Raw genomic sequence first — 23,118 nt, forward strand, 5'->3', positions numbered from 1 at the left:
TGGTCTATAATTTCTGTTGATATTTAGAATGTTGATTAATTTTTTCAAGAAGAAATGAAGTAGTAATTAACCATGATATCTATTTTTTAAATGTCAATTAGTTATCTTTCAAATATTTGTTCAGTTATAAAAAACAAATGTCATTAAATATTAAATCAATTATGAATTTTCCATTTTCGTGATTGCAGTTATAGATTTTGCCATTTTGTCTAAAATCTTATGGTTTTACCATTCTTTAGGTTACAAAAATATGATTAAACATATTTGTGATATGTTATGTTTGGGTTTAATTAGTTTATTATAGCTATTTGTTCGTAGAGTTTAATATTTGTTATAAAATATGTATTTTATCCAAAAAAACATAAATATAGACATTTTCAAGTGTTACAAATAGCAAATTTATAAGATTTTAGCAAAAATGACATGTTCTCAAGATTTAGCAGAGAAAATGACATTTTCATAAGAATTTATGTAATATTCCTAACCTAACTTAGAAAAAAAAATATATATATATATATTTTTAATATCAGTGTGTAACATTTGAAATTGAAAAAAGTGTTTTTAGTCAATTGGTTACAACATTACATCTGCAACTGATCCTATCAGAATTCGACTCCACTAAATTCATTACCACGCGTAGTAAAAATTGGATATAAATGGTAGTATTAATTTAATAATAAGAAAAAAAAAAAAAAAAAAAAAAAAAAAAAACTAGAAATGGAGAGTGAGAGAAAGGTCCAGGCACGGCTAAGAAAACAAAACCGTGGACACCCTGTCCTCAATTTGACAAGTCTTTGTCTTCTCCTTAACTCTCTTCTTCTCTCTCTTTGTCTTATTCTAGTTTGGTCTCAACTCCCAAACACGACGACGTTTCATCTCTATACAGTCTTCCTTTCTTCTTCTCCTCCTCCTCTTATCTCTACCCAACACCACTCAATTTCATCTCTTACTTTTCCTTCTCTTGTCAGTATAAAAACCAAACAAACCCTTAATCTCTTTTCATCATATCATCTTAATCCACATGCATATACATATACATATATAGTCTCTTTTTATATATGGCAATTGTATCCTCCACAACAAGCATCATCCCCATGAGTAACCAAGTCAACAATAACGAAAAAGGTATAGAAGAAGATGATCATAGAGGCGGCCACGAGAGTAATGTCCAAAATGATGATGAAGCTGATGATCACGATCATGACATGGTCATGCCCGGATTCAGATTCCATCCCACCGAAGAAGAACTCATAGAGTTTTACCTTCGCCGAAAAGTTGAAGGCAAACGCTTCAATGTAGAACTCATTACTTTCCTCGATCTTTATCGCTATGATCCTTGGGAACTTCCTGGTAATTATATATTCACAAACACAAACACACACACACACACACACATATATATATATATATATATACAAAAATTATCTCAAACTATTTTTGGAATCCTAAATTTTATACATATGTTAAGATCTATAGATGCAATCAACTTCCTTCTCTCTTATCACTCTCTCTCTCTATTCTTTTCTTAAGACCTATATATGTAACTTTCTTATGGATTATTACTATGTTATCTTGGATATTTCTCAATATCTTTAAACACTTCTCCCTCTTTATTTCCTTTCTTAATTAACCTAAATAAACCTTCTTTCATCTCTATCATAAGATGTAGATATATGCATGTGTGTGTTATCATAGACTTATATATCTATGTTTGATGGAGATATATATATATATATATATGTGTGTGTGTGTATGCAGCTATGGCGGCGATAGGAGAGAAAGAGTGGTACTTCTATGTGCCAAGAGATCGGAAGTATAGAAATGGAGATAGACCAAACCGAGTAACGACTTCAGGATATTGGAAAGCCACAGGAGCTGATCGGATGATCAGATCAGAGACTTCTCGGCCAATCGGATTAAAGAAAACCCTAGTTTTCTACTCGGGGAAAGCCCCTAAAGGCACTCGTACTAGTTGGATCATGAACGAGTATCGTCTTCCTCACCATGAAACCGAGAAGTACCAAAAGGTATTAATTCAATTTAAGTCTATATATATCCCATACACACGTACATAAATATAATTATAACCCTAGCTAGGTGTGGTGAGGCCTTCAAAATTGAAATCAATCCCTAAACTGTTTGAATTTCTTTCATTTTGAATTTGATTGTAGTTATTTTCTCTTTCTTTTATTAAGAAAAATCTTTTATTTTGGAATTTGATTCGATAAGATCAAAATACTTGTGAATGGTCTAAATGTCAGGCGGCGTTTACGCTTAAATCTAGAAATGTTCATGCCATATGCGTGAACTCTTTAAATTACTAGCCATGGCCCATTGTTATAGTAGAATACATTAATGGATAGCTGCATACACACAGGTACCACATTCGACATTCATATATATATATATACCTTAATTTCTGAAGTCTTAGTTAGTTTTTCTTACAGTTTTATCACTTTATCACATTAATGTTCCTGCTCTTTCTCACATTCATGTCTTCGATTTAAGTTGCTCAATATTTTAAAATATAATAATTTGGCATATATGAATATTGTATAAACATTTCTATTTACGAAAATTTCAAATTTATATACATATAAATGTATGGAGAAGACCGGACAAGTATTATGGCAAATGACAATGGACAGATTGGTAAATTTTTTGGCCTCTTTCGAATTGTATGTTGTCACCAATTAAAACCATAAAAATAACAAAATGTATATGTAAGATGTATGCATGATTCCTCATTAGATAGCTAAAACACCAGGCTTGACATAAGTCTACCAATCTAAATGCGTATATATGTATTGCACATCAACTTATACTGGTAAAATTATAATACATAGTTAAAGATATAGAAATGTTTATAAACTAGTTCTTAAAATGTCAATAAGTTTATGCGCTTTTTTTCTTTTCTGGCTGATGCTAAGTTCGTGATTCTTCAATTTCAAAATCATCTCGATATACTGTCGAGAAATTTTACTTTTCCATCCCATAGTCTTTTATTTTTTTATATAATTTATTGTTAGTCAATATTGACAATGCGTTCATGTATGAATTATATAGGCTGAAATATCATTATGCCGAGTGTACAAAAGGCCAGGAGTAGAAGATCATCCATCCTTACCACGTTCTCTATCCACAAGACATCACAATAACCATAACTCATCATCTCGTCAAGCCTTAAGACAACAACAACACCATTCATCGTCCTCTAATCATTCCGAGAACAACCTTAACAACAACACCAACAACATCAACAATCTCGAGAAGCTCTCCACCGAATATTCAGGCGACGGCAGCACCACAACCACCACAAACAGTAACTCTGACGTTACCATAGCTTTAGCCAATCAAAACATATATCGTCCAATGTCTTACGGCGCAAGCAACAACACATCGATAATCTCTACGAGTAATCAAGAAGACGATGAAGCCGCCATTGTTGACGATCTTCAAAGACTAGTTAACTACCAGATACCAGACGGAGGTAACATCAATCACCAATACTTTCAAATCGCTCAACAGTTTCACCATAATCAACAACAAAATGCTAACGCCAACGCGTTACAATTGGTTGCGGCAGCCACAACCGCTGCGGCGCTAACGCCTCAAACGCAGGCGACGCTAGCTATGAGCATGATCCCAACAGGGACGATTCCAAACAGTGCTTTGTGGGATATGTGGAATCCAATAATACCAGATGGAAACAGAGATCATTATACTAATAATCCTTTTAAGTAATTTAACTAGACCTTGATTTTAAATAATGCCGCTTTGCTATATTTATATACGTACCCAGTTATATAATTCTAAACATATTCGATATAGCTATAGACTATGATTGATCATTGCGAAGCTATGTAATGGAACTGATTCCCAACATATATAGTTAATTAAGTAAGTTTTTTTCTTATTATGTTAAAGTTTATTTTCTTCATGCTATTTAATTATGAATATTAAGTATGACAAAGGTATCGAATCCGCATTAAAAAGTATTCAACCGAACCGAAAGAAAGAAGAAATAAACTTCTTTGAACACATTTTCATGTAATAACAATGATAATTACCATATCAAAAGATTCAAATTTACCAACCTAGTGGAATTTGATTTTGTTCGTTCCAATTTAAAATTTCATAAATAAAAATTTTGAAATCTTTCTGTCGTCTATTTATTACTAACTAAAATTCATGTGGCATTGTCGTGTACATTAGATCCAAAGTGTTTAATTACCTGATAGTGCGACTTTATAGTTAAACAACAATCGGCTAACTCTTAATAATTCAACAAAACTGATTATAAGATAGAAATATTAAAAGACGTTAGCCAGTTTTTGTCTTCGTGAGTATAATAAGAATAGTTAGGGTTTGACGGATAAATAAATAAACATAGGACGTACAAATTTGGTGAGAGCAGGTTGTTCCCGTGATATGGTAAGCTATAGGACCAGCATGAATAGTCGTCAGTTATATATACAGTATCAATTTTTGTTAATCTTTTAAATGTATATTGTTTTATTTGAACTATGGGCATGTGCGATTAATATAAATAAACCACCTCTGGTATCTCACTTTCTTCCCACTAAGAAACAATCAGATATTAAAAAGTTTGACAAAAAAAAAAAAAAAACTTCATGAATTTTTGTTAAACATTTTTACGTAAATCATTAATAAATTGATGCGTGTCCGAATAGTTTATATGTATAACGGATATTTTATTCCTGTTGAAAAATGTATGAATCTTATAACTCATAATAGTCTCTTTACATCTGACAGCAATATATATATACTGGATTTGAAGCTGGATCAAATAGCACTAATCAAATTTTGTTTTACCTTTAATCTGTTTGTCTAACCGTATTTGCGTGTATATCTATATTGACGAGTTCGTAGAGTACATATATACCACTACCACATCATTGATCATTATGTGAGAGTAGTGGCGGATCCAGAAACAATTTTCACCGAGTGCATAAATTTATTTAATAATTAAAAAATATTGTTTAAAAAAAATTTAAAGTATAGTTTACAAGCATACTCTACGCTCACTCATAGACTGAAATCTCTTTATCACTCTTTCATTAGTGATAGAATCAAACAACTCTTTTTCAATATAACATACAAGACAATCACTTAGAAATTGGTCTCCAATACGGTTGTGAGTTGCTGTTTTCGCTAGTTTCATTGCAGAAAAACACCTTTCGACACTTGCAGCAGCAACATGTAAAGTTAATACTAATTTTAAAAGCCGATAAACTAAAGGATGTGCAAGATGCTTTTGTGTTTCCACCATTAAACGGGAAAGATCTCCAAGATTTTTCAAATTATCAAACCTTTTATCTTCTCTTACATTTTCAATGTAGATTCCAAGTTGATGCTCAAGAGATAAACACTCCTCAACGCTAAAATCTTCTGGATATAATTTGGCCAATCTCACTAATTTTCCCTTGTCAAACTCACGAAATGAACCAATTGGACTCAATGAAGCCATACAAATTAGCAGATCAGTGTTTACCTCATTGAAACGATCATTAAACTCTTGAAGCTGCAAATCCAAAATGGTATAAAAACAATTAACCTTATATTGATGGAGATTGGTTATGTGAGTCTTTTTTCTTGGCCTCTTCGAATCAACAAAGTCTTCCTCCATATTGAGTATTTCAGCATCATGTTTCTCACAAAAAGAAAAAACTTTATCCATAAATGAATCCCAACCATCATTCCTAAGGTTTTGTAACTCTCGCTTAGTTGATTCCACTAGTGACATGGCATTCAAAATGTCTTGATCTTTTCTTTGCAAAGCCATTGATAAATTTTCGGTTAGACCCAATATAAGTAACATTAGCTGCGTATAGAAGATACAATCAAATGTGTGAAAGTGCTTGAGAAGACCATATGCTTGGCGTCTTTTTGAGTCATCAACTCCTTCATTTTGGATATACTCAAGTACTTCAACAATAGAAGGAAACAAATCAACCACGCGTAATAATGTTCGATAATGAGAACCCCAACGAGTATTACCAGGTCTTTGAAGAGAAAGCTCTTGATTCAGTCCAGTTCCAGTGCTAATATCACCACTACAAATTCCTTCCTGAACCTTTTTACGATGGCTTTCTCGAATCATATCTTTTCGTTTGCAAGAAGCTCCAACTACATTCAACAACGTAGATATCATATCAAAAAAAAATCACCAATATCAAATTGCTTCTTTGCAACTGCCACTACCACCAACTGAAGTTGATGGGCAAAACAATGGATATAATAAGCTGACCAATTTCCTCTGACAATCAATGATCTCAACCCATTAAACTCGCCTTTCATATTACTTGCTCCATCATAACCTTGTCCCCTAACTTTTTTCAAGCTCAACCCATATTTTGCAAACAAAGCATCAATGGCAGACTTCAAAGATAAAGAAGACGTTTCTTTTACATGAATGACTCCAATAAATCTTTCTTTGACGGTTCCACTCTTATCAACAAATCGAAAAACAACAGCCATTTGTTCTTTGTCAGACACATCAGCCGACTCATCAACCAATAAACCAAATATACCATGATCAATTTCCTCTATGATGGATAACACTACTTCCTTAGCAAAAGAATTTACAATATCTTTCTGAATCATCGGAGAAATCATCTGGTTATTTTTCGGAGTATTCTCCAAAATAACCTTACTTATAGCATCATTATGTTCTCTTGTGTACTTCACGAGTTCTAAAAAATTTCCTCTATTAGCAGACTCTTTCGACTCATCATGACCCCTGAAAGATAACCCTTATCGCAACAAGTATCTAGAAGCATCAATCGTAGCATTCAACCGAATGCGATACTCATTTTTCACTGTAGCACTCTGTTTATTTAAAGCATGCACGATAGACTGACTTTGATTCCTCAAATCATCGCACTTTTTAACAGCAATATTATGACTACTATTTGACGTTTTACCAACGTGATCACCCAAATTCTGAGGTTTATGCCAACTAGAAAAGCCTTTTGTCACAAACGCATCATTTCCACCTTGCTTAGGTATATTGACTTTGAACAAATAACAACACAAACAAAATGTTTTATCTGCTGATATACTATACTCTAACCAATTACCATGCTTTTCAAACCAAGCTGGATTAAAACGCCTCATTGCGGTTCCAATTTTTGTTTGTGGAAAAATATGACCTCAAGGTTGACATGGACCTCTAGTTAAGTATTTACGTCTTACCTCGTCTCTCTGGTTTGGATGATAATCTAATATTCTTTTTTTTAGCAGGATTCCTCAAGTATGCTTTGTGGCAGGGCAGTCGTCCAAATTAATGTCAAAGTCTGAAACTGATTTTCTTTTAAGAAATCGCTCAATGCTCATGATCTGAAAAAATATGTATTAATTATAAAAACATCTATAAAGTAATAAACATAATAACATAAACTAAAGTACCAAATGTATATATACACCAATTGGGAAACGAGCAATAGAAAATTAGAAACCCTAAACTACTGCAATTATTAGCTTAAAAGATTAATCAACTAAACTAAGAATCAACTAAAAGAATTAAAAATTACAAGAACTTTTCATAACCTTACCCGTTTGTTGTCAATAAATTTGTCAAACCTATGAGTTTTTTTTGTTTTCTCTAATCTCCTGTTTCACCGTTAAGAAGAGAATTCAATACAGTTTATGTTTATGTAGTTTAGAAAGTATGGAGAAAAAATATTTGTGTGAGAGATTTAGTTAGATTTATAAGAAAATTGCCTATTATTATCCTCCACCAAACCAAAAAGGAAAAAAAATTAAGTGGATTTAAAATTTGTTATGTCTATTGGGTTTTAAAACTTATAAAGTTAACATTTAGGGCTTGATTGGAACCACATATACTATAACATTAGCATTATGCATCATAAGCATTAAGCTGCATAAGTTGTATGCTCTGATTAATATAACACATTTACTTGATTGGTATAGCAGTCGAGTATTAAATATTATATTTATATTAAATATATGATATTAATTAAAAATATATTATTTAAATGTGTTTCATTAAAAAAAATAATTATCACTCATTGCTATATGATTTTTAAAAAATATATTTTAGATTTAATCAATTTTATAAATTGTTATATATATATATATATATAAATGTGTAATTTAATAATTTTTAATTATATATATATTTATAATGTTACACATTAATTACAAATAATTAATATATATTATAATTTTTTATAAAAGTTTATATCTATATTAACATTTTTAATTTCAATAACTTTTTAAAATATATATAATATTAAATTAAAATAAAACAAAAATATATATTATAAACGTTATATCCACATTAATATTTTAATATATTAAATAAATTATTATATTATTTTTAATAATAACATTAAGTAGTTTCTCATATATATTATCTTATAACAAATAAATTTATCTTTTATAAAATCATAATTTTCTATTTTTACAAAATAAATTAATTACTTAAAATTAGTTTAATATATATTTAAATTTTATTTCTAAATGCTTGGGAAATGCTTCAAATGAGAGCATATAGGAAGCATCTGTAGCTTCTAAATGCTCCCTTATATGCTCTCCTAATAAATGTTGATTGGATACTAAAATAAAAAAAAGCTTCTTCGTATACTCTTCCAATCAAGGCCTTATCGAGGTTCAGGGATAATTTTTTTTTTCTGTCGTACAAGGTGCAGGAATAATTACGTAGGGTGCAAATTTGAATTTCAATGTGGTACATGCTATAAAAATCATATAATATACATATAATTTTTAAAATCTATATGGTGCACCTGCACCACCCATGTATACGCTGGATCCACCCCAGTGAGACAAGTTAGATTATAGTTGCGGTAATTAAACGTGTTCTCTAGCAACGTACTAAACGCAAAAAAAAATATATTCAAACCCAAAAGAATCGGATAAATTACACTTGGTCCATTTCTTACATCTAAAGAAACACACACATCGGTTTACAAAAAAAAAAAGAGAAACACACACATCATTTTTTTATTAGAAAATGTAATTCTAGTGTTTTTGTTTTCCTTATCTTGCTATTGTAACCTTAGGAATGATCTGTTTCTTGTATAATCGTGAAAATTGAGAAAATAAAAATAAAAGAATACGATGATGATAAATTTCAAAACTTGAAAATTTCAAATCTCATTCCACTAGGTTGCTGCCACCAAAAATCCATAACTCTTTAATGGGCTAGACATGCTATCTCTATAACAAATCAAAACTGGACCTGGATTGAAATATCTTGTCTGTTTCGGTTTAGATTGCTTGCCTGTTCAGCCTTGAACTTTTTTCTTTTGTTTAAATTTTAATAGAAAGGAAAATTAAAAACAAATTGGAAAAGAACCAAATTATCGATTAACTTCGATTCCTCTGCCTACTTTTTAAAAGTGTATTCAATTCTTTTTTTAAAAATCTTAAACCTAATATAAATATATTTATATATAAGTTTTATAAATCTTTAAGATATATATGCAATTAATGTTTCTCGTGATAAAAAATTTAAGATATATATGCAAATAATGTTTCTTGTGATCGAGTCTTTAAGATATATACGTAAACAATGTTTCTCGTGATCACTTTTCTTTTTCTTGATAATTCTTGTGATCGAGTCTTTAAAATATATACGCAAACAATGTTTCTCGTGATCACTTTTCTTTTTCTTGATAATTCTTGTGATCAGCTTTTATTGTAAAGTTAATGATAAAAATAAAATAATTCTTTAAAATATATTTGTTTACGTGACACTAGATCATATTTTTCAGTCGTAATCATTAGCGATCAAATGTATGATCCAGACAAAAGAATAATATAATATCAAAAAAATATAAGTTAAGAAAAAATTAAATTAAATTATATAAAACAAACCAAATAAAAATAATCAAAATTAACTAAAATTAATTAATTAAAATACAATAAATAAACTTATAAAAATTACACCAAGTCTATTTAGTTAATGCTAATCTAATTAAATTAGATAATTCTAAATAAATTAATTGTACTCAAATTGAATTAGATTCTATTTTTTTTTGACAACTAATTAGATTCGAAATTTATTAATTAGAAATAAATTAAAGTAAGTAAAAGAAAGAATTAAATATTACATTAATTATTTTCTATAATTTATTATCTTTAGGTTTCATAATGTATATGTAATTTAGGATATGTAGACCAGAATTAATAAAATGAATTTTATATTAACACGTAAATAATAAAATACACAAAGTTGTCTTTATTTATTTTAAGTTCACAGCCCCCAAAATTGTCATAGATCGGTCCCTTTTGTTTTTTGTTTTCTCGTTTTAGGGTTTCTTCTTCTTTTTCTCAATTTCACCCAAAATTAAATCTTTCTTCAGAGAGAGATTTACAAAAATTTAATTCCCCCAAATCCGAAACCCAAAGTGTATATCTTTCCTTTTGGGTTTGTTTTCTTCTTCTTCTTCTTCTCGATTCTTTCAAACCATTCGTCCTCAGATTCTGATTTTGACCGGAGAAATTCATATTCTCCGGCGACTCTGAAGCTATAATAAATCCAATTCTCCGGCGACATCGTCTGTGAAACATGGAGGGAATCACTCATGCTATACCTCGTACTGTTGAAGAGGTCTTTAGCGACTTCAGAGGTCGACGAGCTGGTCTTATCAAAGCCCTCACTAACGGTGAGAGTTTTCTCTCTCTCCTTCTCTCTCACTTTGTCCGATTCTGGTTTTATGAATAAAAATCCTGTTTTTATGGGGTTTTTGTTATTTTCGTGAGATTTGACGATTCTGGGTTTTGTGTTGTTGTATGCAGATATGGTGAAGTTTTACCAAACGTGTGATCCTGGTGAGTTATTTCTTCACCAGTGTTATATATATTATTAGTCTTGCTTAGCTTCAAATTGTGTTTAAATCTCTCTATTGGGTTAGCTTCGAATTTATTATTATATCCTTTTATTGTTCTATAGGGTTGTGTCCATTGGTATCTTGAGTTAAGATGTCAGTTTAAAAGTAAAAGCTTTTGTCTTTTGGTTTTCTAGAGTACAGATATGATTTTGCTATATCTCAACCTATTTGGAGACTTTGTTTTGTGATCTTCTACATATTATTAGCATCTAAAGATTGAGTTGTGTGGTTTCTCTTAAAGTTTTTTTCATCCTTGTTCATGCAGAGAAGGAGAACTTGTGCCTCTATGGGCTTCCAAATGAGACATGGGAGGTTAATCTCCCTGTCGAGGAAGTTCCTCCTGAGCTTCCTGAACCAGCTTTAGGCATCAATTTCGCTAGAGATGGCATGCAAGAAAAGGACTGGGTATCTTTGGTTGCCGTTCACAGCGATTCATGGCTTCTTTCTGTTGCATTTTACTTTGGTGCACGTTTTGGATTTGGTAAGAACGAGAGGTAAGATTCTCTCTTCAACAGCTTCAGTCTCTTGAGGGTTGCAACTTTAATATATATGTGGTAAGGTGATGATGCCAATTTAGAATCTGCATGTTTAGTCTCTTGGTGCCTGTTAATAACAATCTCTCTGTCTCGCTTTTTTTTTGTTTTTTTAACTCAATTGATCTTGTTTTATGGGTTGGATTCTGTTAAAATCTTATTGCAAGTCGTTTTCCGTTTCTGCATTTTGCTTCATGAGACAGATTTGAAGGGACAAGTGTTATGATTCACCCCAAACCGGATCAATGTTATTGAGATATATATTGGTCCATAGATGTGATTTGTGCCTCTAATTCTGATCAGTTTTTCTTGTGTTAGTCTAGTGCAGGATCACTGTTATTTGGCCTAGGCAGTTTGCACTGAATTGTAGCTTTGCAACACTCATTGAATCAGTTAGCTAATAAATTAAGTTAAAAGGAAGTTTAAGCAGAACGAGTTGGGGATTCTGAATTTTATATTGAAAGGAAGTTTGAGCTGAATGAGTTGGGGATTATGGATTTTTCTTGGGTTTTGATCATGAATCAAAGTCTCTGTATGTGTGGTTCTATTGGAATTAAGTTTGTTAGAGCAGTTTGGTTATTACTTGCCTTTCAGCTTATGCGATGAACCGATTCTTTTTCAGGAAGAGGCTGTTCCAGATGATAAACGAGCTGCCAACCATCTTCGAAGTTGTGACCGGCAATGCAAAGCAGTCCAAGGAACTATCTGGTAACAACAACAATAGCAAAAGCAAATCTAGTGGCGTCAAGGTATCTCTTCTGTTTCTCCATTTTAAACAAATATATCTCTGTGTCTCCCTGCTAAATTTTATCTCTTTGTAATTCCTCAGAAGCAGTCTCGCCAAACCGAATCTGTCACAAAGGTTGCAAAGATGCCATCGCCACCACCAAAGGATGAAGATGAAAGTGAAGACGAGGAAGAAGACGATGAACAAGGTGCTGTTTGTGGCGCTTGTGGAGACAGCTACGGTACAGATGAGTTCTGGATTTGCTGCGATGCATGTGAGAAATGGTTCCATGGGAAATGTGTGAAGATAACACCTGCAAAAGCAGAAAACATCAAGCATTACAAATGCCCAAGTTGCAGTAACAAGAGATCCAGACCTTGAAGTTCAATAATCAATTTGAAAAAGGTAAAACGAGTTAGGAGAAAATTGTGGAAGAAGGAGATGAAGGCTCCCAGTTTATAAGAAATTGCCAGTAAAAGGGACTTAGAAGATGTAAGAAGGTTAAAAAATAAGATACTTCTTTTTTACTCTATTGCTTAGTCTTTTATTGTGGGTTTAAGACTATTTATAATTTGTGTATGTCTTTTCATTTCTTTTCTTTTCTTTTGGATTTTTTGTTGTTGTTAATGTTAATTCTACTAGTACTAATTTGTTTGGTCTGTTTAAGATATTATTTTAGTTTGATCAGTAATTTGCAAAAATTGTGAAACTGTTATGTGGTTTTTTATAGTTTTAAACATCGTTTATCTCATACTCTTGTGTACCAATATATTGTTGTGTGTTGACTGTTGAGAACTTGAAAGTATTTACACGAGAGAATGAAGTTGACAGATTCTGACAGCCCAAAACTAAATTACTTGACTAGGTCAATTTGAGCCTAAGGTTAGACAATGATTTGTGTTTCGGTATTCGGTAAGCGTATGCCATTGTCATTATCATCACAAGAAGTAAAGACCATAAAGAGACAGGGTCACAGGGGCCTCCCAGTATCTAACAAAACCGTTGCAAGTGCTTTTATTAGGCCTTTTTTTTTTTTGTTTTATGCTAATGTTTGCATGCAAACTATAAAAGCATTATTTAAAGAACCCAACCTTTGCCTAAAAAAATAAAAAAGAACCCAACCTATAAGTAAGCCATAAGCTTTCTTTAATGCCAATTCTAAATAAACTCAAATAAGTAAACAAACTTGTCATCTTCAGATATACCACATATTTCGTGTTGTTGATATATGTTTGGTAATATCACTAGATCGATCAATGTCAATCTATTCATTCTCAGTTAAAGCTTTGAGCCAAAATCAAGATGACAATAATAAAGGTCATGACCAAAATTAATCTGTTGAACCACAATTTTTTGGTAGTGGATATATTTTTCGTTTCTGTTGCTAAGTACCGTACGACTAGATTTTAATATCAAAAAAGCTCACCTTCAAACCTAAAATATAAGTTACAACTTACAATTAGTTGAATTTTGTTCCAAATTTGGTATGAAGACGAATCAAAAAAGAAGAAAAAAAAAAACCAAAAAAAAAACCCAAAACATAAAGCATTGTAGTGAATATATTATGTTTGATATTCAAAAGCTAACTGTACTATGATTATATAAGGTTTTATTATTAGAATTTATCGGATTTCAGACGCTCTTAAAATTGTGGTTATATATTCTTGTCGTCATCGTCGTCCAATCTAGGATTTGTCTATTCAGATAGTGAAATTGCATGTTATTTTCTTCTTTCTAAACCTGTACGTGGGATGTATCTAATATTCTTGTGGATTACCAAAAATATAATAACTAGTCTTCTTATAAGAATTAAGAGATCGAGTCTCCCAAGTCCAAATCCATATTTTTGGTAATGATGCTATAAAAAAATATGATATGTGAAGTAAAACTACGTACGGCGCATTATCCTTGTAGATAGAGTTGACAAAAAGAAGAAATTGTTATAATTAGATTGCAATAATTGGGATTTAAGACATGGTTTGTAAGTGGTGAGTTATCAATGTGTACGTCCACATGATTTTCCATCTAATCCTTTTATAAACTTTATAATGTTTGACCAAATCATTGAAAATTAGCTCAAACTTTACCTTAGGTTAGTTACGTAACGTTATTAATAATTTGCTCTGGTGGTCACAGTTATATATCAGTTACAGACAGTATATTTAATATTGATATTTTGGATTTAATAGAAATTACGTTATCAGAAAATGTTACCCCTTTTTTTGCATCAAAACTGTTCCTTAAATTAATAAAGCATTTTCTTTGATCAAAAAAATAATAATAATAATTAATAAAGCATTTCATTTTTCTCTATGCACGTAGAGATCGACATGAAGTAACAAGGGTGCTTGCTTTATGAATAACAACAACTGTCGTCAGAAAACAATAAAACGGAATCAAAACAATAATAGTAGTAAAATACTAATAGTATCAACAAATAGTCATGTGTGGATTACATTTTCTTCGGCGTATACAACGGACCAAACATTGAAACAGCTAGCACATTAGATTTTTACAGTAACGACATTTGTCAGTGCAAAAGACTCAGGGCTTTCATTGCTCGTATATATCAATTGCCGAATTTATTTGGTTCCATATCGTAGTTATGTACAATTGTATGTACAATTAGCTAGAAAATCCCATACTTATACCGGAATGTGGTTTTATGATCAGAAGACAGAAAGTAACATTTGTAGTTATCTTTCCTTTAATTCTGATTTCCGAACAATATGAAATGAGCATACAAGTTGTTGAAGCTATGACAAACTAATGTTGCAAGATTTTTTGTTTATTTAGTTTTCATTATGTTTTTCGATTGCAAGTTGTTTTGATTACAAATAATTACAAGGAGGACTAGGTTAGGTTTTATGAGAAACCCTCTAATCTTTAAGTAAGTTTTTGAGTGCTTCTTAACAACGGTGGAGTTTTATTGATATATATATATATATATATATATATATATAGTAGACCATATATGATGTATTATTTGGTTTAATTACCAGAAATAAAAGACCATATATGATGTATTATTTGGTTTAATTACCAGAAATAAAAGTCTTTAATAAAAAATATTCAAGAAAACATAAAAGTCTTTTTATTGCTCTAGCTGATATCCTCTCTGGCACAACCATCGAGAAAGCTCTTCCTGGCGGCGCTGAGACCGATCGGCGTTGCTGGGCTCTGGTTCTGTAAAATTTGTTTTTTTCTCTGTTCATAAAGTTCTGGTACAGTCCGTTTTCTTTTTACCGGAGTCTCCTTGAGATTTCAGATCTCAACTCTGACGATGCGTGAGCTTCATCCCCTTACCCTCCTTCCTCCACCTCCGACTACCTCTCTCGGTGAACTTGCTTCTCTGACCCTGCAACCGCCCCCACAAATCCTTGACCGCTCCGGTAACCTTGAATTCTATCCCTCGATCTGGCGCATCCCGCAATCAATCGCAACAACTCTCCGCTCCTCGGATCTACATCCACTCTCCAAGTGTTTTACTTGGATGCAGATGGACGGGAGCTTTGTTTTGATGTCGGAGCCATGGAAGATCTTGGCAATGATTTCACAACTCCGGCGCTCTCTGTTTCCCCGTTTGTTACTTCTCTGGCCTAGGTTTGTTCTCCATTCATAACTCAGTTGCCTGGTAGATAGGTTACTTTGGTTAAACTATGGCACACCCCTGAACTGGTACCTAATCCAACCCCATTTCGATAACATTATATCACGATCAAATCTGTTAGTATCGGTGTTTTCTGCTTGGTCAAGTCGAGTTAACCTCGGTAGCAGAACACTTGATCTTTCTAGGATGATTGAGAATCATTTGTGTCGAGACCAGTGTGTATCCGGGTTTGGTCTGAACTCTACTCTTTCCCACCCTAAGAAATCTTTGGTTAGTTTATTGGTTTTTTTAGTCCGAAGACTGATTTTGAACCTTAAACCACCATTGTTGCTAGAATGGCATAGGAGTCTTTTGAAAACCATGTTAATCGGATACCCTAGATATGATCCCACTTATGGAGTTTGCTTGGTGAAGTTTGGCATTATGATCCCACCTCTATGGAGTGGGGGTTACCGATGTTTCACCAACTCTCTACCTATACCTCACCAAATCTCAAAGATCTTTAAACCGCAAACCAACTAATTGTTGAAGTCCTGCATATAATCTTGAAGACTAGTGGCATTATGACCCTCAGTCCAAGGAGGAGTGGTTACCACAACCTCATCAAGTCCTGCTCTATCAACCGTAGACCAACAACTACCTCTGTAGTAACCGGTTATCAGAGCCACAGCTCCCCTGCTCGACCCTTTGGCAATACAGCTTTACCATTCTCATCTCCGCCAAGTCTTCAAAGATTCAAGACAATGGATTTCTACTCCTTTGACTTGTTTATGGAGTCTGCATCGGTTTGCCTTGACCTCACAAGTTCCATGCTGCTTTCTAGCATGTGGTTCATAGCTCTCAAGCTCTTCACATCGAATGCTCCTATCTATCCTTGTACTTTTATTGCTATATGCTTTGGTTTTTCTTACTCTATGTTGTATTTTAGTCAATACTTGCCTTGTATGTTACTTTCTATTTAACGGAATGATAATATCTCTTTGATAATAATAAAAATATATATATATATATATATATATATATATTCTATTGAAACTGAAACAGAAAACTAAAGTGCTGATATCCAAATATATCATATTTTTCATGCTAATGTTCCTTAAAATACAACTAAAATTTGATAATAATATAAGAGCAATAGAAAAATAGTATGACATCAGTACATAAGATGATACCCTATAAAAGCAAAACGCACGTCACGAAAAAAAAAGAAGTAATTATTCAACAAACACTATCTATGACTATATATAGTCATAAAAGCTACTAACATTCAACAACCTAATTTATTCTCATCGTTGTTGTATTATTTTTTTTGGATAATTATTTTTATTCTCCTAGTCCTAGTTATGATAATCATAAATGGTTCATTCACATACCACACCAATATTTTTTAAAAAGAAAACAACATAAAATTCAAATTATAAATGTTAACAGTTATTACACAATGAATCTATATATTCTTTATTTAATTATTGTATTATGAAAATTTATTCAACATAACCCGTAGAATAAGGATATAACGCTTATTGAGTTTGAATAGAAATTTGAAAAGCATTAAAGAAATTAGTCTAGTTGAAAATTTACCTTAATGTATAAATTATTCCTTACATTAAGGTAACCTTTCTTTGTTCTTACCCTTTTTTCAACTTACCATTTATAAATGAAATTATAATCATTTTCATTAATAACATCAAACTGTTCCCTATTCATCATTTTTTTAGTTGTTTCCTTCGTTTAAACTAAATTTATCTTGTTTTTTTTCCTTACTAAATTTATCAAAATTATTACTGACACATTTCTTTTAGTAAAAAACAGCTTTAATAACAACAAACAACAAAAAAATACATACATTGACGCACACGAAAACAGAGTCACACTAGACAAGGCTTTGACGAGACCCGAGCCATAGCTGATTGAATCCACACTTTCTCCGGGAGTGTTTTTCACAGTTTTCACTTTTCACTTTTCTTACCCACAAAAATAATAAAAATCAATTCCATTTTTAAATTGAAAATATTATTCTCTCTCTCTCTCTTTCTCTCTCTCTCTCGCTTTCCTTCATGCTCTCTCCATCGCAGTCACAGGTCAGTTCCGAGATTTCATCATTCTTTTTGTTCCACCGCCGGCCATGTATTTATAATCATCCCTAAACCGTAGAGCTCCGGCGAACTCTCTCTCTGGAAGAAATAAACAAGTAGCTTCTATTTCTCTTTGCTTCTTCCTCTTAGTGTTTTCTTCGATTTTTCTTAGTTTTGAATCCTGGATCTACTGTTTTACGATTCGTTTCCATGGCGTTGTTCTGATTCTTTTATCTTCTTATTTGCTTGAAGCATTTCCACATTTTGTTTTTGAAATAATGGCACTGGAAACGCGAAGCTGAGAGAAGGAGGAGGGAAAAAAAAATGTCAGGTTCGAGAGTATCGGATCTGAGTAAATTGCATCTGATGAAGAAGGAGCTGACTCAAATCAGAAAAGCTGGCCGTGTTTTACGCGATCCAGGCACTACTTCCTCCTGGAAATCTCCTCTCGATTCCTCGAGATCCGTCGCCGTTTTGGACCTTCCGGCGGCGAGTAGCAGAAACGCTGGGAGTTCGAGTCAGTTCCCGATTCGAGGAGAGAGTAGCAGTACTAATCGTGGTAAAGAGAAGAAGGTGTTCTTGTATAACTGGAAAACTCAGAAATCTTCTAGTGAGAAAAGTGGATTAGCTAATAAGAATCATGTTAAGGAAGAAGAAGAAGAGGCTTCTTCGTGGACACAAGCTAGTGTCAATGATGATGATGTGAGTGATGCTAGGAACGGTGGTGATTCCAAGAGTGATTCATATCTTGGAGTGGGTTTTAGGTGTAGAGATACGAGTCTAGCCTCACAAGGTTTGTCTAAGGTGAGGAAGAGTAATGTTGGTTGTAGCAAGAAGAAGAAGAAGAGTAAGAAAAAAACTAGCTCGTCTCGTTTGGATTTTTTGTCGAAGTATCATCAACCTAGAGATGATATTGTTTCTACTAGAAAATGTAATCCTGGATCTGGTTTAGCTGTAAGGAGAGGAGATTCTGCTGAGTTATCTGATGATACAGAGGAGGATTTGAGCAAGGTGACTGGTGCGTCTCCTTTGCTTTTGAAGCTTCAGCATAAGAACTGGTCACGTTCTTCTTCTAAATTGTTGACATCTAATAGAATAGAGGATTCTTCTTGTACTTATAATAGCACACCGGCTTTATCTACTAGCTCGTACAATATGTATGCTGTTCGTAATCCTAGCACTGTTGGATCTTGGGATGGTACCACGACTTCGCTGAATGATGGTGACGATGAGTTGGATGATAACCTGGATTTACCAGGGAGGCAAGGTTGCGGCATTCCGTGTTACTGGACGAAGAAGGCGATGAAACATAGAGGTGGATGCAGAAGTTGCTGCTCTCCATCATTTTCGGATACTTTGAGAAGAACCGGAAGTAGCATTTTGTGTGGGAGTCAATCTGTGTATCGTAGGCATAATAGAAATTCTTCTGGAGGGTATAGTAAACAAAAAATTTCTTCCAGAAGTGCACAAGGTGTTTTACCTTTACTCACGTACGGCGGTGATGGTAGAGGAGGGTCTTCTTTAGGAACCGGGCTTAGTGATGACGAGCTTTCTACCAATTACGGAGAGCTTGATTTAGAGGCTCAGAGTAGATTAGACGGGAGGAGGTGGTCTACTAGTTATAGAAGTCAAGATGGTTTGGAGGCTGTTGCGTTAGATGAAGAAGGAGAAGAAGGAAGTACACCGGAAACAATCCGAAGCTTCAGCCAAAAGTACAGACCAATGTTTTTTGAGGAATTGATTGGACAGAGTATAGTGGTTCAATCATTAATGAACGCTGTGAAAAGGAGTAGGATCGCTCCTGTTTATCTTTTCCAGGGTCCTAGAGGAACTGGTAAAACATCAACCGCAAGAATTTTTTCAGCCGCCCTGAATTGTGTGGCCACTGAAGAATTGAAGCCTTGTGGATACTGTAAAGAGTGCAATGATTTCATGTCTGGGAAAAGTAAGGATTTTTGGGAACTTGATGGAGCTAATAAGAAGGGAGCTGATAAGGTAAGGTACCTTATAAAAAACCTACCGACGATACTTCCACGGAATTCCTTAACGTACAAGGTTTTTGTGATAGACGAGTGTCATTTGCTACCATCGAAGACGTGGCTGTCTTTTGTTAAGTTTCTTGAGAACCTTCTGCAGAAAGTTGTCTTCATATTTATAACGACTGACCTTGACAATGTTCCTCGGACCATTCAGTCAAGGTGCCAGAAGTTCCTCTTTGATAAACTCAAAGATTCTGACATAGTAGTGAGACTAAAGAAAATTGCTTCAGACGAAAATCTTGATGTAGACTTGCATGCGTTGGACCTGATTGCTATGAACGCGGATGGCTCACTTCGGGATGCTGAAACAATGTTGGAGCAGCTGAGTTTGCTGGGAAAACGCATTACCACTGCTCTCGTAAACGAGCTCGTAAGTCTTTCTAATTCTTCTATGTAACCGTGCATTGGAAAAAAAAGTAAATTTAATTAATGTGAAAAAATGTGGCAACATGTTTTTGTGCAGGTGGGTGTTGTTTCAGATGAAAAATTGTTGGAACTCTTGGAATTAGCATTGTCTTCTGACACCGCAGAGACCGTAAAGCGAGCTAGAGAGTTGTTGGATCTTGGAGCTGACCCAATAGTCTTGATGTCTCAACTCGCCAGTCTTATCATGGATATAATTGCTGGTACATACAAGGTCGTAGATGAAAAATACAGCAACGCCTTCCTTGATGGACGAAACTGTAAGTTCCATCCAGCAACGTATTTGAAATCCGTAGTGGTCATCTGTGCTAAAATATTAGCTTTTTGATGCGTTATGATCTGTTAGCTTGTTTAGATCATTTGCCCATTCCATTTTTTCTCACACCCTTAATCCAATTAATCTTGTGAGAGCAATACTACTCTTTATTATGAGTCTTTAACCACTTTTTCTGATTTTGGCAAAATCCTTTGCTTTGTTTTTGTAGTGACTGAAGCGGATATGGAGGGACTAAAGCATGCTTTGAAACTTCTTTCTGAGGCGGAGAAGCAGCTTAGAGTTTCTAATGACCGTTCAACATGGTTCACAGCAACTTTGCTACAGCTTGGGTCAATGCCTTCTCCTGGCACCACACATACAGGAAGTAGTAGAAGGCAAAGCTCTAGAGCAACCGACGATGCGTCAAGCATTTCTAGGGAAGTGATGGCTTACAAACAGAGAATCGGAGGGCTTCACTTTAGTAAGTCAGCATCCCCAGCTTCGGTTATAAGAAGGAACGGGAATCCTTCCCATGAAGCGAAAGCATTCTCCAGGGTTATCGATAACAACTGCTATAAATCCTCGTCATCTAGCGAGATTATAGAGAGCGAAGCTTCCATCGCCTCACATGACAATAGCATCGCAAGCACCATGATGCTTAATCAAAGAAGTTCAGAGAAACTTAACGATATATGGAGAAAATGTATAGAAAGATGTCATTCCAAGACATTGAGGCAGCTGCTCTATACTCATGGGAAACTTATATCGATCAGTGAAGTTGAAGGTAAAAATCCAAAGAGTTTATATATCTTTTCACTTTTAAAATTTTTGCATCCTTAAAAAGATGGATATGCTTTGCAGGTATTCTAGTTGCTTATATCGCGTTTGGGGAAACCGATATCAAATTGAGAGCTGAAAGGTTTCTAAGCAGTATTACAAACTCGATCGAAATGGTACTAAGGCGAAGCGTAGAGGTCAGGATAATCCTCTTGCCTGAAACCGAGTTACTCGTGGTCCCTCACCAAACCCGGAAACAAGAAATGACAAACAAAAGTGGGCATCTAAATAGCAGCATCGCTGGTTTAAATGCTGAATCAGATGCTGAAGTTGGTAGCAGCGAGGAAAGCAGATCAAAACTCCCAATGCAAAGGATAGAATCGATCATCCGAGAACAAAGATTAGAAACCGCATGGTTACAAACTGCTGATAAAGACACACCTGGATCAATAATACGGGTAAAACCCGAAAGGAATCAGATTCTACCTCAAGAAGAAGACACTTATCGCCAACAACCTAATGTAGGTTCTGCTATTTCTTCTTCTGGACTAACCCCACACCATTGGGTAGATGATTTAAACAATGAAGTTAAGCTTTTGAGAATCGGCGACAATGGTGAGCTTCAGGAGAATCTAACCGGTAAAAGAGGAGAGAACTGTCCTCTTTCCCCAAGCTTACTTCATAATACTAACTTCGGAAACAACAAAGACAATCTGTAAGTTTCCTCACTCTGATCCTTTTCGATTTAAACTGTCAAAAGAAAACCAAATAAGATCTTGTATTGTCATAATAATATCATGAACATTTTGGCTTTGGTTGTGTAGAGGAGGATACGAATCAGGATCAGGAAGAGTTGGTTGTAATATATTATTTTGTTGGAACACAAACAAGACTCAGAGACGAAGCAAGGTTTGTGTTAACAACTCGAATCGATTCCTTCTTTCCGATGTTTAATTTTTTTTTCTCATTTATTTTTGTTTTGCGGATTTGATTAGTCGAAACAGGTTAAGGGAACTCCTGTTCGTTCCCGGAGAAATCAGAAGAGTCGATTCTCTCTGTTTAATGGATGTGCTAAGCCAAGGAAAGCAGAAGGTAACAACATTAGAAGATGAAACTAAGTTTCTCAAATCGTGATAACAAAATTGTTCCCTCAAGCTCTAATTTAGCATATGTTCTTCCACTTCCACATAGTTTTTCTATTCGATAATGATATTATGTCAAAGGACAGTTTTAATTTATTTACTGTAAAGTTCCTATCCTATGGGGTTTCAACAACTCCATTTTTGTTATCTATCTTATAAAACTTCAAAAATGTTACTATGAAATAAAGAATCGACCAATAGGTTAAGCTTGAGCAATAGTTTTCAAGTTTTTGTTTTCATTTCTCAAAACAAGAACTATTGTTAAGGACCTTTAACGAAACACAACAGTGCAATAAATTCTAAAGGGACTTTATGCTAGGCCAACCATTTTTATGCTAGGCTAACCATTTTCATTCACAACTCAAAATACGAAGATGAACATGAAGCTCTCTACGGACTACGATACCATTGGTTACCCTACTTCCTCATGCATCTGGCTACTTTCCACAAGGGACGACATTTTGTCCAAGCTAGGACTGAGCCTTTTTCTCTTACACCATATCCTAAATTCGAAAGTCGAAACCAACTTTGAACAGATCCATCGACCACTGCTTTTCCCAGCTGAACCAATTCTTTAATTTCACCAAAGCAGGATCCGAAGATTGATGGGAAGCAGTTCCCAATTCGACCTTAAT

The 23,118-nt window shown here is 33.8% G+C and overlaps 5 protein-coding genes across 6 annotated transcripts; 3 read left to right on the forward strand and 2 right to left on the reverse strand.

Moving 5' to 3' along the window:
* Positions 1 to 743: 743 nt before the first annotated feature.
* On the forward strand, positions 744 to 3,916 carry LOC104779587 (NAC domain-containing protein 35). Of its 2 annotated transcripts, XM_087509752.1 has the most exons (4): positions 744 to 1,350; positions 1,759 to 2,027; positions 3,067 to 3,490; positions 3,587 to 3,916. In XM_087509752.1, exons 1-4 carry the CDS (start codon positions 1,059 to 1,061, stop codon positions 3,742 to 3,744), a joined length of 1,143 nt encoding a protein of 380 aa, XP_087365878.1. In that variant the 5' UTR covers positions 744 to 1,058; the 3' UTR covers positions 3,745 to 3,916. The 2 variants fall into 2 exon arrangements, with proteins under 2 accessions (XP_087365878.1, XP_087365877.1); XM_087509751.1 differs by having other exon boundaries at positions 786 to 1,350; positions 3,067 to 3,916.
* Positions 3,917 to 5,026: 1,110 nt separating this feature from the next.
* LOC104783466 (uncharacterized) lies at positions 5,027 to 6,174 on the reverse strand. The gene has a single exon (XM_087509047.1). It carries the CDS (start codon positions 6,122 to 6,124, stop codon positions 5,027 to 5,029), a length of 1,098 nt encoding a protein of 365 aa, XP_087365173.1. The 5' UTR covers positions 6,125 to 6,174.
* Positions 6,172 to 7,140, reverse strand: LOC147945226 (uncharacterized). Its single transcript, XM_087509159.1, has 3 exons — positions 7,104 to 7,140; positions 6,885 to 7,037; positions 6,172 to 6,776 (listed from the first exon to the last, which is right to left on the reverse strand). The coding sequence occupies exons 1-3, from the start codon at positions 7,138 to 7,140 to the stop codon at positions 6,172 to 6,174; spliced, it is 795 nt and encodes a 264-aa protein (XP_087365285.1).
* Positions 7,141 to 10,223: 3,083 nt separating this feature from the next.
* Positions 10,224 to 12,862, forward strand: LOC104779588 (PHD finger protein ALFIN-LIKE 6). The gene is made up of 5 exons (XM_010503959.2): positions 10,224 to 10,676; positions 10,810 to 10,842; positions 11,167 to 11,395; positions 12,057 to 12,183; positions 12,264 to 12,862. The coding sequence occupies exons 1-5, from the start codon at positions 10,580 to 10,582 to the stop codon at positions 12,540 to 12,542; spliced, it is 765 nt and encodes a 254-aa protein (XP_010502261.1). The 5' UTR covers positions 10,224 to 10,579; the 3' UTR covers positions 12,543 to 12,862.
* Positions 12,863 to 17,615: 4,753 nt separating this feature from the next.
* Positions 17,616 to 22,699, forward strand: LOC104779589 (protein STICHEL). Its single transcript, XM_010503960.3, has 7 exons — positions 17,616 to 17,962; positions 18,099 to 20,255; positions 20,349 to 20,568; positions 20,794 to 21,348; positions 21,426 to 22,056; positions 22,166 to 22,250; positions 22,337 to 22,699. The coding sequence occupies exons 2-7, from the start codon at positions 18,171 to 18,173 to the stop codon at positions 22,451 to 22,453; spliced, it is 3,693 nt and encodes a 1,230-aa protein (XP_010502262.2). The 5' UTR covers positions 17,616 to 17,962; positions 18,099 to 18,170; the 3' UTR covers positions 22,454 to 22,699.
* Positions 22,700 to 23,118: the final 419 nt, after the last annotated feature.

This window comes from Camelina sativa, chromosome 4 (genome assembly GCF_030686135.1).
Source record: "Camelina sativa cultivar CO46 ecotype springtype chromosome 4, ASM3068613v1".
NCBI lineage: Eukaryota > Viridiplantae > Streptophyta > Magnoliopsida > Brassicales > Brassicaceae > Camelina > Camelina sativa.

Excerpts from the sequence above, each read along its gene's own strand:
- LOC104779587 (XM_087509751.1), top strand. The coding sequence starts at position 1,059 with ATGGCAATTGTATCCTCCACAACAAGCATCATCCCCATGAGTAACCAA. Across the intron at positions 1,351-1,758 it reads TGATCCTTGGGAACTTCCTG|CTATGGCGGCGATAGGAGAG; the intron begins GTAATTATATAT and ends GTGTGTATGCAG. Across the intron at positions 2,028-3,066 it reads AAACCGAGAAGTACCAAAAG|GCTGAAATATCATTATGCCG; the intron begins GTATTAATTCAA and ends TGAATTATATAG.
- LOC104783466 (XM_087509047.1), bottom strand. The coding sequence starts at position 6,124 with ATGATTCGAGAAAGCCATCGTAAAAAGGTTCAGGAAGGAATTTGTAGT.
- LOC104779588 (XM_010503959.2), top strand. The coding sequence starts at position 10,580 with ATGGAGGGAATCACTCATGCTATACCTCGTACTGTTGAAGAGGTCTTT. Across the intron at positions 10,677-10,809 it reads TATCAAAGCCCTCACTAACG|ATATGGTGAAGTTTTACCAA; the intron begins GTGAGAGTTTTC and ends TGTTGTATGCAG. Across the intron at positions 12,184-12,263 it reads GCAAATCTAGTGGCGTCAAG|AAGCAGTCTCGCCAAACCGA; the intron begins GTATCTCTTCTG and ends GTAATTCCTCAG.
- LOC147945226 (XM_087509159.1), bottom strand. The coding sequence starts at position 7,140 with ATGAGGCGTTTTAATCCAGCTTGGTTTGAAAAGCATG. Across the intron at positions 7,038-7,103 it reads AGCTTGGTTTGAAAAGCATG|TCAATATACCTAAGCAAGGT; the intron begins GTAATTGGTTAG and ends ATTTGTTCAAAG. Across the intron at positions 6,777-6,884 it reads CGATGATTTGAGGAATCAAA|GGTTATCTTTCAGGGGTCAT; the intron begins GTCAGTCTATCG and ends TGTTGCGATAAG.
- LOC104779589 (XM_010503960.3), top strand. The coding sequence starts at position 18,171 with ATGTCAGGTTCGAGAGTATCGGATCTGAGTAAATTGCATCTGATGAAG. Across the intron at positions 20,256-20,348 it reads CTGCTCTCGTAAACGAGCTC|GTGGGTGTTGTTTCAGATGA; the intron begins GTAAGTCTTTCT and ends GTTTTTGTGCAG. Across the intron at positions 20,569-20,793 it reads CTTCCTTGATGGACGAAACT|TGACTGAAGCGGATATGGAG; the intron begins GTAAGTTCCATC and ends TTGTTTTTGTAG.